The following is a 17,233-nucleotide window of genomic DNA, read 5'->3' as shown; positions in this document are numbered from 1 at the left end:
TGAGTGACATTGGCCCGCTGGGAGGATTTGAGGACTGGCACTGGCCCTAAGGTAAATTGAGGTTGAGACCCCTGGTTTACAACATGTAATCAAACACACTGGGGATGGGGACAGCAGACGAGACAGCCATGAATCTTCTAAGGATTTAATGAACTTAAGAGCCAAGGGGTTCAGCGCTCAATAGGGCGTGCTAGTTTTTGAAGCCTGCTGGAGCAAACTGCCTTCTTAGCAGACTCCTTTACTAAAAAGGCATCTGGATCAAACTGAGCAAGGTTCGCAGTGGGCCTGGAACAGTGAAGACACAGAAGAAGAATGGGTTAGGAGTATGAATTGTGGCACAGTGATTTCTGAAAACTCCCTCAGTTTTAACAACTGGAGCCTAAGTTCTAAATCTACAGCTACTAACAATAAAAGCTTATGTTTTCAGGAGACCTTCAAACTGCACCCCTTATACTCTGCACAAATCACTGGTGACCTCTCCACATCTCTCAGCCAAGATTTAATAGCAGGTGTCATTGAAAGGTCCCATAGTAATAAAATTTCATTATTTTTGCAAAATAGCTCACAGAACATTTTGTAATAGGTGGTGATATATTGCCACAGATCATTAAGGTTGTGACGCTGACAGGCCAGGTGCCAGCGCATGCCAGATTCTCAAGGCAATTTCCTTGATTGTGAATATCAAAGATGTTGATTATATTGTTTTCATCCATCTATATCCCATATTTTACTATGATGTTACTTCTACATTATGTATACCCTGTAATCAAAGGTGTGTTCATGTAAGATTGTAATCAGGTTTTAAAACTTCATGAAAACTAATGAAGGATTGTTGTTTGCTATTACATTACCTTTTACATTGTGTACATCTCTGTGACTAAACTCATCAGACATAAATGGAACCTTGGAAATGCTAATGAAAGACTTAATAGCTATAACAGGAAATGCTCATTTCAAAGCCAGGGATCATGGAGGAATAAAGACACTTATCAGATAACCTTCTGTGGGGGAAAGCTATAACTATGGGTTCATGGAATGATCCTGCATCTCTGGACTATCTGGATTCCAACAGGGTGGAAAAACTGAGCAAGTGGACAGAGATCCCCAGACTTCTCCTGGGTAACTAATTAACGATCTGGAGGATGGCGTGGACTGCACTCTCAGCAAGTTTGCAGATGACACTAAACTGGGAGGAGTGGTAGATACGCTGGAGGGTAGAGATAGGATACAGAGGGACCTAGGCAAATTAGAGGATTGGGCCAAAAGAAACCTGATGAGGTTCAACAAGGACAAGTGCAGAGTACAAGTGCAGAAAAATCCCATGCACTGCTACAGGCTGGGAACCAACTGGCAAAGTAGCAGTTCTGCAGAAAAGGACCTAGGGGTTACAGTGGACGAGAAGCTGGATATGAGTCAACAGTGTGCCCTTGTTGCCAAGAAGGCTAATGGCATTTTGGGCTGTATAAGTAGGGGCATTGCCAGCAGATCGAGGGACGTGATCATTCCCCTCTATTCGGCATTGGTGAGGCCTCATCTGGAGTACTGTGTCCAGTTTTGGGCCCCACGCTACAAGAAGGATGTGGAAAAATTGGAAAGAGTACAGCGGAGGTGGTAGACTCTTCTTCCTCAGAGGTTTTTAAGGTCAGGCTTGACAAAGCCCTGGCTGGGATGATTTAGTTGGGGATTGGTCCTGCTTTGAGCAGGGGGTTGGACTAGATGACCTCCTGAGGTCCCTTCCAAGCCTGATATTCTATGATTCTATGATGATTCTATGAACCCTGAAAGACTTTTGGAGATTGGCAGATTACTACATCTCTGCTAACATTTGGACTTACAAAGTTTGACTCCCTGTTAATATGTTTTACCTGCTTTAACCTCTCAATAACTCTCATTTCTTTTTCTTAGCTAATAAACCTTTAGTTAGTTTACTAGAGAACTGGCTACCAGCATTGTTTTTGGCATAAGATCCAGAGTTTGGTTTGGGGTAAGTGAATTTGGGATTGGGAGTAACCTAATGTGATATGATTTTTGGTTTCTATAACTTTTTAATCACAAAGTTCAGTTTGTCTGGGTGGCAAGATAGGCTCGAGGGTCTAAGGGGACTGTCTGTGACTCCAGGTATAGTGATCCAGGCGTTCACACTTGTTACTGGCTTGGTAAAAATTGAATAGTAGAACACATCACCAGTTTGTGGCGGCTGCCCTTATTTTCTGACGTGTGCCCTGAGATAGGCACTCACAGTTGTGAGCCACTCCAGACAGCGTGACAAAGGCTACATAAATGAACAAAGAGCATTGTATGATACATTAGCCTTACTTGTCTTATCGTATTTACTAACTAATTCAGTAATTCAGAGTGGTTTTCCCAGCTCTGCCATCTCAAAAAATTTAAAAGCACTTTTCAACTATATAAACAGTCCAATTCACGAGTTGCTTCTTCCAATACTAACATGCAAACATCTCTGGGGTGGAATGGCAGCTGTTTAACAGCACAACTAGCTTTTGGGTTTCTACAAGAACTAATTCTGCTTAATACATTTCCACGTTCTGTACGAAATGGCCATAGACCCAGCTGGTGAGACACAGGAACGATGACAAAGAAAAGTGCTCTCACCTCTCCTTTTAGTGAGCCCCTTTGGTGAGCACATACCTTTTGCACGGCTGGGACAGTTCCTCAATCCTAGGTGTAGTCACTGCGTGCTTTGCTGCCTTTGTCACTGGCCGTTCAGTATCACGGGCAGGCAGATACTCAGGTGACACCACTTTTGCTTTAGCCAACTCTAGTGTCCGAACACTTGCTACTGCTTGCTGGGCAGACCTAGATACCTGTGAGAGGAACCACGGAAAGAGCTCCCTCCAGTTCTGTCCTGAAAGTACAGCTGTTAGATTAAAGCCGAAGGAGCGTTCTGCCGTGAAGTGCTGGGCTGAATGTTAGGAAGCCACGGGGCAGCCAGTGCCAATCTGCAGCCCAGTGCCACACTCTCCTGTCAGGAGACCCCACTTCATAAACCCTTCTGTTCCCAAAGGGATTTGTACCCAATGCAGCCCAGCAGAGCAGGCGAGATGTGACAAAGGCATGGATCACAGTAGCAAAGTCCACAGACAAGAGAAAAGGCTGGAGCCTCCTGCCCAGACACCGCCTGGCCACTGCTATTATTTGATCCCAGGGAAGCGGCTGGGAGTCTACCAAGCCTACTAAGTTATACACCCAAGTGACAAATGCTACACCCATCCCCTCAATCAGAGGGGCTGACAGTGTCTTTGCTAAACCCTGCACTGCTTCCCCCAACCTGCCATCATAGGCTCAGTCTCAGCAAGAATGAACCTCATGTCCAGTCCTGCCCAGACCAGGAGAGAAACACGCCATCGTACTCTCTGGCCTGGACTACATGGCCCCGTTATAATGCTGGATGCATCAAGGCGACTCGTGGTAGGGACACAAAAGGGGACACCAGCTAAAGGGGGGGCAGTTGAACTCCCCACGTGACTCCTCCCCACCCCACCCTCAACCTAGGACCCCTGCACACTCCCCGTCCACCATTACCTGGGGGGAGGGGATGGCTCTATCCTCCCACTGCGCCAGCTCCCCCTGGCAGGTTCAACTGTTCTTGGCAGCCAGGCCCCAGAGCCACTCCCAGATGCTGCCTGGGAGAGTGCCTGGCAGGCTGCCCCCTGCCCAGGCTCAGCTTCTGGGGACAGTGGCTGAGTGAGCCGGAGCACCCCCAGGAGCTGAGCCTGGGCAGCGTCCCAGGAAGGCAGCGTGGCTGGAAGAAGAGAGGCTCTGGCCCTGCCCGGGCCGGCTGCTGGGGGCACTAGATGCTGGGGAGGGTCGCTTGACCCTTCGGCATACTGAAGGTACTGCAGACACAGCTCTGCACTGACCCTCTCCCACTGGCTCCTCACACACGCACTGAACAGAGGTGGGCAGAGTGGAGATGCCTGACACCCGCCAGAGAGCTAAAGTATCCCTATCAGAGCTTGCCTGCTTCCCCAGCCCACCTGGGAATCCAGCTCCCCTAGCTGCCTCTCCCGCTACCAATTCCCTTGTCACAGCACGATAGGGTTGCCAACTGTCTAATCACACAAACCCAAACACCCTTACCCCGCCCCTACCCTGTCCCTCCCTCCCTTGTTTGAGGCCCCGCCTCGCTCACTCCATCCCCCCTCCCTCCGTCACTTGCTCTCCCCCACCCTCACTCACTTTCACTGGGCTGGGGCAGGGAGTTGGGGTGTGGGAGGGGGTGCGAGCTCTGGGCTGGGGCCGAGGGGTTCGGAGTGTGGAGGGGGCTCCGGGCTGAGCCTGGGGCAGGGGGTTGGGGTGCAGGAGGGGGTTAGGGGTGAGGGGAAAGAACCATTCCTGAGACTAGTCTCACTGCAGGATCTCAGCTAGCCAAGGGTTGTTAGAGACTGAAGTCTGAGTCTGTGGAATGGACCAGAACAAAGGGGCAGGGTCTGGAGTTGAGGGAATTCCTCTCCTTCATTTCCCTCTCACAGCTGGTTCTTTCCCATCAGTAGCTCTGAAATCCGCCCTTTCCTCTTCATCCCAACCACTAACACCCTGGCCCTGGACTTGATTCTCTTTTGCCCAAGCTCCTAGACCCTTTGGACTTATCTTTAGTATTACAGGGATGCCCACAGCCATCAGGCCTTGCTGTGCTGGGCACGGCCCACACGCAGTGAGAGAACTTTTACAGTCTACATGGACAGGGGAGGGAGGAGAAACTGAGGCACAGAGAAGGGAGGTGACTTGCCCAAGATCACATAGCAGTGGTTCTCATCTTTTGTACTGGGGACCCCTTTCACACAGCAAGCCTGAGTGCGACCCCCCCCCCTTATAAATTAAAAACATTTTAAAAATATTTAACACTATTACAAACGCTGTATGTAAAGTGGTGTTTGGGGTGGAGACTAACAGCTTGCGACCCACCATGTAATAACTTCATGAGCCCCTGAGGTGTCACGACCCCCCGTTTGAGAACCCCTGGACTAGATCACCCCGGCTTGTCAGGCTATCCTATGCCAAAGCACTTTCATTCCATGCATCACCTTCGCTGCCCTGCATGGTGCACTCTCCATCTTAACCACTGCATCTCCCTCTTCCCATAAATTGGACAAGCTTCAAATGGATCTGTACTGCTGCAACATTTGCTCCTTTTTCTACTGGGGTAAGTCCAAAGTGCAGTGCCAGCCTGAGCACCACGTCAGGTGCCAGACAAATGCATGGCTGGGAGAAAGAATCCTTGTCCCAGGCTACAGACTGGCTGCAGGCCTGTTCTGCAGCAGCTACTTCAGCCTAATGGCTAGAGCAGCTTCTCTGGGCCCTTATGCATGGGGGAGAATGAGAGGATCTGTGCAGTGATGGACCTTCCAGTCCCTGCTCTCCTCCAGCCTGTCCATCTCTTACCTACCCACCCACCTGCCATCTATCCGTCTGCCTCGTGTTCATGCCTTGCACATCTTCAGGGTATTTGAGCACCATGTGCCAGGCGCCCGGGATCCAGCCTGACCCGGGATTGCACCAGAACCATCGCCCAGCGGTTCTCTACGGGCAGGGAGGAGGGTACTGGCTTGTGTAGCCCGAAGCTGTTTTTTATACACTGAATGCATAAGCTTGTCTGCTTTTGTTGTCTAAGGGAGACCAATGACAGCCCATCAATAGAGAGGAAGGCCGTCCACACCAAGGAGCTGCAGCCACATTGCCTTACTGGACGGATCATGGACTCGGGACTTCCCCGGTTGGAACACAAAGTATTCTTCTGAATCTTCGGCTGGGCAAGACGTTGTGTTCTTGGAGGGGTGAGAGTCATCCTCGCAGTGTCTGTAATTTGTCTTTCAACCTACAGAGGGCAAATAAACCAGGACACAGGTCTGTTAGATGTTAGAGGCCAATATTATCACAGGCAGGTTTCTCATCTTAGGCACCTGTATAAGAGTTTGATTTTAAGAGGAGCTGAATATGCCCAGTTCCCATTGACATGAGTGGGAGCGGTCTGAAAATCAGGCCATTTTTAATGTGGGTACCTAACCAGGGACGTGGGTCCCTAGCTTTAGGTGCCTACGTTTGAAAAGTTTGATCTCTGACACATACCAGTAACCAAGTCAGACTTAGACAGCAAGGCACAAAGCTTCATTGAAACACGCAGAACGAAACTTAAAAATCTCCTCTTAGGGTGGGGGTTTCAAAAGTGCCTAAGTGGTTGAGGAGCACCAATCTCATTGAAATCAACGGGCCCTGGAAATGCCACCCTGACTCCCCAAACCAACCCCCACTGAATGTTGTTTGGAAGTTTAGGTGTTGGCCTTCTTTATGGGAGGAAACAACAGGTGGGCCGAGGATGTCATGGAACTGCTGCTACGCATCTGGTGGAGCCGCAGGCAATGGAAAGGAAGGACCTTAGATAATGTTTACAGTGGCGCGTTCACAATACTGTGCTCAAGGGTGGATAAACAGCAGCCATAGGAGGAGAATACAGGGATTATAAGTGAAGAGAGAAAAGGGGGATGTCTTTCCAAAGTTTGTGTGTGCGAGTGTACCTGGCAGCCACCCAAGCTGCTCAATGGAAAATCACCGGGGTGCCCCAGGCACACAAAGGCTAATCTATCAGAGGGGTAACTGTGTTAGTCTGTATCCACAAAAACAACAAGGAGTCCGGTGGCACCTTAAAGACTAACAGATTTATTTGGGCATAAACTATTTTGGGCAAAGGCTAATCTGTAAGGCAAGAAAAGCAAGAGGGGGGAATAAAACGCCTCACACAGTATAGATGGCACAGAACTGCTTAGTCTCCAGGCCTGCAGCCAGGAGTTACAGGGCCTGGGAAAAGTGCAGCAGCAGGCCCAATGGGCCCCAGGGGATCTCAGTACAGTAAGGCCATTTCTCACCAGATGTGCAAGGTACTTGTCCTGACATCAGCCCTTCCACTCGCCTCTCCACCACGTCAGGCTCTTTATGGTCCACCAACCACTGTACTGTATTACTTTCCCAGACCCTCACAGACTTCGATCGTGCTACTCTTCCTCCGGCTCCTACGCTCATCCTGAACTTCTCTCAGCACCTAACCTTTCTGGCCATCTCTCCAGGCAGGCTGCAGCAGGTTTCCTGCTCCTCTCCAGCTGTGAGCACTGCTCTGACCCGTCTCGCAGTGTGTGCAGCTTGATCACATCCCTGCCAGCCCTGGGCCCTACAGTAAAGGACCTGGCCGTGTGGTGGAGGAGAAGATAGAAGGTCTGATGTCAGGCACCTACCTCATACACCTGGTTTGAACCAAGGCCTATTGGACTTGAAGAGGGGGGCTGACAGGACTCCCGGGAAGGTAAAGCCACCTGGCATTCACTGAGCTGCGTCCATTGTCACGGGCATACATGTGCTAGTATAACTGTAGACATTGATCCAAAAAGTGGAGGAATGTAGTAGGAAGAGAGCCGGAGACATAAGCCCTTGTAGCAGAAGCTTGGAATAAGGCCTGAGGCCTGGGCTAAAGTAGTGATCAAAGTCAGGCTGTGAGCTAGGCAGGACCTGTTCAGAGAATCTGGGAAGAACAGGGCTGATATTGCAGAAACACACATTCCGAAGAGGTGCTAGGCACAGAGCATTCATGCAAACACATTCCAGTAAGGTGGTACCAGAACACCTCAATACTAGCCCATTCCCTAAAGAGAACAGGAACACGCTGACCCATTCGAAAAATAAGGTCAGGATGACAGCATGATGGATAGAGATGTTTTGATTGAACCAACATGTAAAAGGTGATGGGTGGCACCTAACTACATCAGCGGGGCAATACGTAACTTGTTTGCATTGATATATAAAATGGAGTCTCGGAGGGAGTGTCTTTGGCTTGCCGAGGGGGAAATGGAAAGTCCCGCCATTCACTGAACTGGTCCGTTGCCATGGGCGTGCATGTGCTAGTGTATCTATAGACATTGATCAGGGGAGCTAGGACCGTGCTTCGTTAACAATAAACCCGACAAAGTGTCTTTGCACCTTGATGGATCTTGTGGTCATTGGGCAGTTCACTCGAGGTCTGCTGTGCCAGCTACCTGCGCAGAACTGGGACGGCATACAGAGTAAACACACGCAGCCAAACATCTAACTACATTTATTACTCTACATTGTGGTAGCACTGAGGAGGCCCAGTCATGGACCAGGACCCCATTGTGCTAGGTACTATACAAACACAGAATAAAAAGACTTAATCCAAGTGTAAGACAAGAGACAACAGATGGACACAGACAGACGGGGGGGTGCAAGGAAACAAAAAGACAATACAAGTCAGCATGATGGACAGTGGGCTCGCTTAGCATACCAGCAGCCTGACCGTTGTCAGGGTTTTTTTGTATGCTTCTTGGAAAAGGAGGGCGGTGCAGGATGCCAGTGAGGTGGCTTGGTGGATATTTAGGGGAGCTCCTCCCAAGAGGGAGGCACAGCATGGCAGGAAGCACAAAGAAGCTTGTCTGACAATTTAGCAAGTGGAGTTTTGCAAGATCAGCTAGGGGACTGCAGTGCCTTTTGGGGACATGAGTATTGTACTCATCTTCTTTTGCTGGCCACATTGGATCTGGGAAATAGAGAGAATGGGAGCTGTCACTTCAGCCAAATGTTGTTCTTGGCATTCACAGCTGGCATGAAGTAGGCAAACACCTGCATCCAAAAATAGAAACTTGATATACATCATGTACCCTCCCATACAGCCCTACCGTTACATAACAGAAGTCACTAAAGAGAGGGAGGCGTTGCTTTCCTAGACTACATCTATTTTTCAGCTACATTGACAGGAAATACTGTGACAAAGAAATATATTGACCATAAACAGTCCAACTATTGCACAAAGCATCCAGAGAACAGATACACAACGTCATTAGCATTGCATATTTTTGTGGCTAATAGGATTCATGGTTATTGTTTTTTATTTTAGCCAGCTGATTGAAAGGAAATGAAATTACTGAACTACACCCAAATAGAATTCACAGAACAAGCTATGTGAGTAAAATGCAGAAGCAGGTTTCTCCCTGTGTTGTAATAGTGCTGGATGTGGCAATGGCCAGCAATATCTTGGAAGACCTTACTGAATTAAGTTTAAGTATCTTTGGGGTCCATTATATTAAATGTAAAGTTTAAGTATTATTGTGGGGCAGGATAGTATATAACCTCTCTGGGGGCAGGGCAGCTGTGATGTGAGGCATGAATGATCAAAGAACTATACTGAACAATGTGCCAGAGAAGAATGGACAATTGTGAAGGGGATTTCTTGGGAAATGCCTAGGGGGAGGTGAATGTAAATTCCCCATCTCCAGTTATGCAAAAACCAAGCTCTTTGAAGCTCCATGCTGAGGAGTGGGCTTTTGTCTCACCTGTTACATGAGGCCAAGATCAAAGGCCCAAGCTGTATACAGGAAAGACTGAGCTATTCATGATTGCTCTGGTTCTGTATCTGAGATGGTTATAAACTTGTAACCATGGCAAAAACCCAGCGGTGGGTTTTAAAGGACTGACACCGACCAGAGCCTGAGGTTGGAGTGGGGGTAGCCTCGGGTAAGCTTTTGAGAATGCATGTAGGTTCTTGTACTGTCATTAACACCTTTCTCTGTTATGCTTTCATCTTAAGAATAACTGTGCTTGCTTAGATAGAGCTGTGTGGTAATTACGTTGTTCATAGCCTCCAGAGTGAAAGCAAAGTGCAGACACTGGCCTGTTAAGCCGTCTGGCTTGCTGGGAATATCACAGTGTAGGCAGGAAACCATGCAGCCTGGAAAATCTCTGGTCGGGGGGAGAAAAAGACAGGTCTCTGCCCAAGAGAGGTTATTGCTGAAGAGCTGTCAACCTAGAGTGGGTACCTTGGTAAGGATGGAGAGGGATACAGGTGTAGTTGCCCTGATCTGTGACAGTAATATTTCCCACAACAAAGCAATTTTCTAATCCTCCTTCCTGACAGTCATAACATTTATTTGTTAAATATAGATATTCATGTTCCATTAAAAAACACTTTTTTTTTAAAGGATGGTCTCTTAACTTGCATCTTCAAAGGCAAGAGTAATTTATGTACTGGAATGGGATTTTTAATTCTCTTTTTGCAATAGTCATAATTGGGGCCAGAAGAAACCACTATGATCACCTAGTCTGACCTCCTGCATACCACACGTCACAGAACCTCACCCAGTGATTCCTGCGGTGTAAGCACTTCTGCTTCCCTACTATATACATGAATGAATATGACTCATGTTATCTGAGATCCTGCCTGAACCCTCTCACCCCCTACTAAAGAGTGACCGACTGAGGAAGAGAGACTTCAGAAGTCACTCTCAATTTAGGTTTCCTGTACAACAGCATCAAAAAAGGGGGAACTGCAGTTCCTGGCCCTTTCTTCTGTCCTTGTACAGGTGGGTAAGTATGTCCGATGTGAACGTGGCTAATGAATTCCAAATGTGGTTTGCATTATCTAGCAACAACAGGGAGTCAGAATTCTTATCAGCCAATCAGCTCTTTCCATTTTCCCAACCCACTTTATCATGCACTATAGCCAAGAGCATTATTTTGGCTTGTAGTTATTTTTGGCCACTTAGACTAGTCTGTTTTCAATCCCGCATCAGATGTCTTTTGGAATTGCTGTAACACATAAAGAGAACCTGTAGATTCGTAGATTCTAAGACCAGAAGGGACCATTGTGATCATCTAGCCTGACCTTTATAACACAGGCCAGAGACTTTCCCCAAATAATTCCTAGAGCTGATCTGTATGAAAAGCACCCAATCTTCATTTAAAATTGCCAATGACGGAGAATCTACCATGACCGTTGGTAAATGGTTCCAATGGTTAATTACCCTCACTGTTAAAAATGTACACCTTATTTCCAGTCTGAATTTGTCTAGTTTCAACTTCCATCTGTTGGATTGTGTTAGACCTTCCTCTGCTAGACTGAAGAGCCCATTACTAAGTATCTGTTTCCCATATAGGTACTTATAGACTGTAACCAAGTCACCCCTCATCCTTCTGTTGGTTAAGCTAAATAGAGTGAGCTCCTGGAGTCTAATCACTCTAAGGCAGGTTTTCTAACCCTTTAATTGTTCTCATGGCTCTTCTCTGAACCCTCTCCAATTTATCAACATCCATCAAATTATGGGCACCAGAACTGGACACAGGATTCCAGCAGCAGTTGCTTTAATGCCAGTTACAGAGGTGAAATAACCTCTCTGCTCCCAGCCAAGATTCTCCTGTTTATGTATCCCAAGATCACCTTATCTCTTTTGCCGATAGAGTCACACTGGGAGCTCATGTTCAGCTGATTATCCACACCAACCCCCAAATCTTTTTTTGGAGTCACAGGTTCCCAGGATAGAGTCCCCCATCCTGTAAGTATAGCCTGCATTCTCTGTCCTCAAATGTATCCATTTACATTTAGTATTAAAATGCTTGTGCCCAGTTTACCAAGCGTTCTAGATCATTCTGTATCAGTGACCTGTCCTCTTCATTATTTACTACTCCCCCAATTTGTGTGTCATCTGCAAACTTTAACAGTGATAATTTTGTTTTCTTCCAGGTCATTGATAAAAATGTTAAACAGCATTGGGCCTAGAACCAATCCCTGCAAGACCCTGCTGGAAACAGACCCAGTGACGATTCCCTGTTTACAGTTACAGTGTGAGACCTATCAGTTAGCCAGTTTTAATCTATTTAATGTGGGCCATGTTCATTTTGTATCATTCTAGTTTTTTTTAATCAAAATGTCATGCAGTACCAAGTCAAAAGCCTTACAGAAGTTTATGTGTATTCTGTCACCACTATTATCTTTATCTACCAACCAAAGCAACAAAAAAAAACATCATGCAAACGGGCTACCATTTAAGTCACCACTAAACTACAAGAAAAAAGACGCTTTAAAAATGGCGTCAGTTAATATGGCTGAGCAGCCATGGCAAGTCTGGCACAACTTGGCAGAACCCTCCAGCTGTTTCTGTAGTGCAAACAGGCCATTGTGTCTAGTCCATGGCTAACCTCAGGCTGCAGCAACCAAAGTGAAATTGTTGCTGAAAGCCGATACAGGGGGAGCGACTGTTCCCCTTTCCCAGTTTGGTTGAACATCACCATCACCTTTCTGTCTAGCACGAAGCCTGGATGCACTGATTTGGGACGTGCAAGTTCTAGAACCCGCTGGGAAGCCTCATAGGTGAGTGCAGCTGTTGGCATGGGCCACTCCGGAGAACTACGAGGCCTAAGAAAAAACACAAACATGCAACATGGACACAGCTTCAGGGTGTTCTCAGAATAGGTTTGTTTATTTGAATTAAACTAGCGACATTGTTGCAGAATTATTGTGGTTGTTTGTCTACAAGGATTGTGGTGGTGATGCTGTAACAACCAGCCCTAAAACTGGTTTTCATTCAATGCCTGGTGTAAATAAAAACCAAAGCCATAGAGGCAGTGTAACTTCAGGAGTGCATGAATCTGGAGTAGGTATGTGCTTGAGGGAGCCGTCACCCTGCTAAGCAGTGATCTGGGTGTGGAGTCCGCACTCCACATGGGCATGGGTCCAGTGTGAAAGGTCCAGTCCTACCCTCCAGCCCTGATTGAATTGGGGGGCAGAGAGGGGAGCTGGCCCCAGAGCTCTGCTGGCTAAGGGATGGCTGGCTTGACTCCCTGAAGCCAGCCTACTACCCCCCATTGGAGGAGCGGAATGCCACTCAAGAGCAGGAGCTCCGCCTGGCCCAAGGTGGGGCAAATGATTGGCTGCAGCCCTGGCGGGCTCTGGGCCGATCACCAGGCACAGGGATGGGGCTGGAGAAGACTGTGGGGTTAGGTGGGGAGCACATGTTGCTGCTGGAGGGAGCAGGACCACATGCAGCCTGGACCTGCAGGCTGGGGGTCAGCCCAGGGAGCAGGCTGGGGGCATGGGCATGGCAAGGCGGAAGGAGCAACCTGGACACAGCGAGGAGCCCAGTGACACAGAGATAGATGCCAGGCAATGCAGCAGAGACCAGGCTTCACCCTCCCAGCTCACACCCCACCCAGGCACCAGCCAGTGCTGCCAGGGGCAGGAGGTGCCTGTCCTGAGACTGGAGCTGGGGGTCGGATGGACTCTTATTTGGGCTAGCGAATGCTGGTCTGTATGTCTGGGCTCTGGGGACTCAGTACACCGTGCTCTAGTTGGAGGGAGGATGTGAAACTCCCCATGGGCTCACAAATGGTCTCTTGTGCTATTTGCGGGTTTGTCCAGCCCCCATAAAGCCACTGGCGTGATAGCTGAGTGCAGCTTTTATTTCCGGGGTTAACTCCTGCCTCCCTGAGGGCTGTGGAGGGACCCAGGGGGTTGGGAGATGAGCAGGGTTCTCTCAGGCGTGAGGCTTGGGATCTGGGGTCCACATGATGAACTGGGGGTGCTCCACCCCGAGACTGAATTGCCCCAGATTATGGAACTGGGAAGCAAAGTGAGTTGTTGCTCTCTGTTACCTACGTTGCTAAACCCTCCATCACCGCGCGCCTCGCCATGATGCAAAACCATCAGCCCTGCACCAAAACCTGGTCTAAGCCACTTTGTACATGAATATTGAGCTGCTCTGGTGCATAACTCCAGTGGTCAAATGAACAAAGGGAGCTAGGGTGACTGTGTGAATGAGATCAAAAGAAAGAGCCAGGGAATTACAATGAACTGCTGTGTGTGGATGAGGGGAAATCCTGTCATCTCACACCTCTCCCCATCACAAAGCAAGATAGAAAAACTGCCCCGAGAAGATAGTGCCCATCCCCAATCTCATGTTTCAGGTCAAAGGCTGGGAACATTTTTTAACAAAATGGGGGAAGGGGAAAGGGGAACATTTTCACTTGGTGAAGAAGCAAAAGGCGGCAGCTGAAAATAAAGAATATGGGCATCCTAAGTAGACCTGCAATGATGCCCAAATCCCATTGACTTTCACTAACTCCTCCAGCTCCCAGTTTAAAGGTGCACACAGTGCATGGCCTGGTGCTGCAAACTTGGTGATGGACAGTTGCTAGTTTTGATTGTCTGTTCCCCTAGCACATTCCGCCTCTGCTTCTCTTGGGAGACATAAATAGGGCCTTTCTTTTTCTACACTGCAAACAACTTGCAGCCTGGTTATCCCATCTCTCTGTGGTGAAAAACAGATACGCCATTCAGTACTGCACTTTGCAGGGGAAAGCTCTTAAGAATTCTATCCCTGTCCCCTAGGTGCTACCCTAAATGGACCCAGAGCAGAGAATTCTTATGATCAGGTTCACCATTTCTGATGGTTTCGGTCTATCCAGAGCTTGATAGTGGGGCCATCACAGCAGAATCTGTTTCTCCCCAAGAGTTATAACCCAGCCCAGGGCTTAATTTGTTTCCCTACTTCCCCAGAGCAAGTCAGGCAGTTTCCTTTCTTCTTTGCTTTTCATCTTTCTTCCTCCCCCTACCCACCCTGCCCCCCCCATCTTTTCTCCCCTTCCTCTCTTCACCTCATTTTCCTCCTCTTCCTCTTTGATGTTTTAGATGCAGCGGTGAGGAAGTTATATTGAACAGGTGAATTTCACATGTCCTTCTGAAGGCAGCCAGATTATTGGTCACTCATCTCCTCAGCTCACACCCTGTCTCCCACTCTCACCAACATCACCCTCGAGCCTGACAGCTGCACAGATGCTGAGGAATGCAGCTGCTAAGGGAGGTTATGGTCACACAGGGTTTGTCTAGACCTGGAAAAGAGGTGGACATTAGGCCAGGGGAAGAGCTGTTGGGGAAACAACCCCCTTTTTTCCAATGGAAAGAACACTCATTTTCATCTAATTTTCCACAGAATAATCCGATTTTTTTTGGCAGAAATTCAAATACCAAAACATTTGTCCAAAACTGAAAAAATTCTATATGGAAATGTGGCCACGGTGCCTCATGGGAGTTGTAGTTCAGATGCCTCATGCTCCCTTTCTCCTCTATAAGGTGGGCTCCCTGGTTGCACCAAGTCTCCCTTTTGGAGGCGGAAGGCAGTGTATCATGGAGTCCTTGGCAATGGTACATCTCGGGAGACAAAGTCCAACAGGGGAGCCTGGTAGATAGAGAAGAATGGAGACATGAGGGAACAGAACTACAACTCCCACAAGGCACCACTGCAACATTTCCAGATTGAAACACTTCTATTTCCACCATTCCATTTTTTGGCTAATCAAATTTTTCCATGGAAAGCAGAAACTTGTTGCAAAAACTTAATTTAGTCAAAAACCCATTTTTATGTCAAAAAAAGAGTTTGGACTGACTAAACGGGGGGAGGGATAGCTCAGTGGTTTGAGCATTGGCCTGCTAAACCCAGGGTTGTGAGTTCAGTCCTTGAGGGGGCCACTTAGGGATCTGGGGCAGTACTTGGTCCTGCTAGTGAAGGCAGGGGGCTGGACTCGATGACCTTTCAAGGTCCCTTCCAGTTCTAGGAGATAGGATAGGATTTTCAGCCAGCCCTAGTCAGGGGCAGTGTTAGCTAATCCTGACCTATCCTCACCGCTTTTCCTAATCTAGCCAAACCCAGAGACAAAGGCACTCTCTCATAGCCTACGGTCAATTCTATGGCGGGTCTGTTACATCAGGACTGCGCTTTGAATCTGACCCCGTGTTCTATTCTTTTCATCAGACGAATACGTGTTTCTGGTAAATGTATCCTTGTGTCACATTTATAGCCCCTGCCTATTCCAAGTAGACCACCTGTTTTGCCCTTGAAGGAGTCCCCAACATAATGATGTGCTCTCTAGGATGGTTCTCAATCATTTTCATAGTGTGGAGTTTGTTGGCCACACAAATACAGAGACTTTCAGCCCTCCCATTCACATTCATGCGGGCCACTTCTCTTCCCATTCAGGGTATGGCAAGGTAATGTGAGGAGAGCACTGCATGTAGGCTTATATGCTTAGCTTCTTTCAACCCAGTTTGGCAGCTGGAAGGAGGCAAGTCCACACAATGACAGCAGCCAGCTAGCTGCAGATCATCCGCACGTGCCACACAGAGCACAGCTATACAGCACCTCTGCTCTCCCCCTTTTTTGGTCCTGTTCGTTTTGCTCCTACTCCAACCAGACAGACAGACTGCTTTTGAACGCTAATTATGCTGAAAACCCACTTGAAACACCTGTAGCACAATACGAGCGGTGGCGGTTTTTACCTTTGTTTTAAATACGCTGTTTGGTATTTTTTAGGTTCTGCCAACTTCAATATTCGAGGCGACGGTAAAGCTAAATCCATCAACGGTGGGCGCTGCCAGATCTCTGACATCCGGCCACAGCTGTACAAGAAGAGACACTTTTGGGAATGTCATGGAAGAAGTAATGAAGAGAGTCAGCCAGGACCACAATCTCATTAAAACAGTGACAACAGGCATGCATGGCCAAACCAGGATAACTTAAATCCATACACAGACATTGCACATGCAAAAATCCACATTTCTGCACTCAAACGAGGTACACTGCATAAACAAATGGGTATTTGCACATGGGATTACCCGACCTGGCCATGCAAATACCTGCTTGCTTGCATGCACAAAGGACTTTTTAAGCACAATAGGGTGTGTGTGTGGGGGGGGGGGGTGAAAATGTAGTCCTTTCTACGGGCAGTTTTGAGAAACTACTTCACAATACAAATCCCACAATATTTCTGTTTATTTATGAAGCATGCACATTAGAATCCTTCAAAGTATAACATTTAATAATACATTGCACTGCTATAGCTCCTTTCATGTCAGGGTCTCAGAAGCACGGAATTAACTTGGCCTCATAATAACCCCCTTGGCAGGTGGAGTCGGGATGATTATCCCCACTGAAGGATGGGGAAAATGAAACACAGCGAGGTTTGTCCAAGGCCACACCGAATAAATCAGTGGTGGAGATGGGACTACAATGCGGGAGTCCAGATTCCCAATTGCTTCTCCCCATCGCCCTGTTATTCTCACCCCACCTACATTACTTAACACCGGCATTTTGTTTTGTATATGTAAATCAATGTTTTGTATTAATTCTGAGTAGGAAAGAGACAAGAAACTAGTGGCAATGGCAAGAGAGAAACAAATACAGTTGTACTGTCATGACATCCCCAATCCTTATTCTGGCTACTGAGCATCATAGTCAACAGCACAAGAAATGCAGAGACAGATTCTCACAGCTGTTATGGCTCCTTTGGAGCTAGAAATCTGCTCTACACCCTGACAGAGCTTTGGCCTAGTCCCCTCCAGTAATTATTTCAAAACTGGAATTGAGACTTACAAGCACTTAGAGAAACCTTC

The 17,233-nt window shown here is 47.8% G+C and overlaps 1 protein-coding gene across 1 annotated transcript in view; it reads right to left on the bottom strand.

The window, feature by feature from the left end:
• Window positions 1–170: 170 nt before the first annotated feature.
• The window catches only part of THEGL (theg spermatid protein like), a 25,026-nt gene continuing 7,963 nt past the window's right edge, over window positions 171–17,233 (bottom strand). Inside the window, exons 5-9 of the mRNA XM_026653284.1 lie at window positions 16,121–16,257; window positions 12,085–12,205; window positions 5,705–5,836; window positions 2,650–2,825; window positions 171–285 (exon numbers count right to left, since the gene is read on the bottom strand). Coding sequence (XP_026509069.1) covers window positions 171–285; window positions 2,650–2,825; window positions 5,705–5,836; window positions 12,085–12,205; window positions 16,121–16,257 — 681 coding nt within the window. The remainder of the gene's footprint in view (window positions 286–2,649; window positions 2,826–5,704; window positions 5,837–12,084; window positions 12,206–16,120; window positions 16,258–17,233) is intronic.

This window comes from Terrapene carolina, unplaced genomic scaffold, assembly GCF_002925995.2.
Source record: "Terrapene carolina triunguis isolate 2854851 unplaced genomic scaffold, T_m_triunguis-2.0 Scaffold136, whole genome shotgun sequence".
NCBI classification, from domain to species: domain Eukaryota; kingdom Metazoa; phylum Chordata; order Testudines; family Emydidae; genus Terrapene; species Terrapene triunguis.
This window is presented reverse-complemented; position numbering and strand designations above follow the sequence as displayed.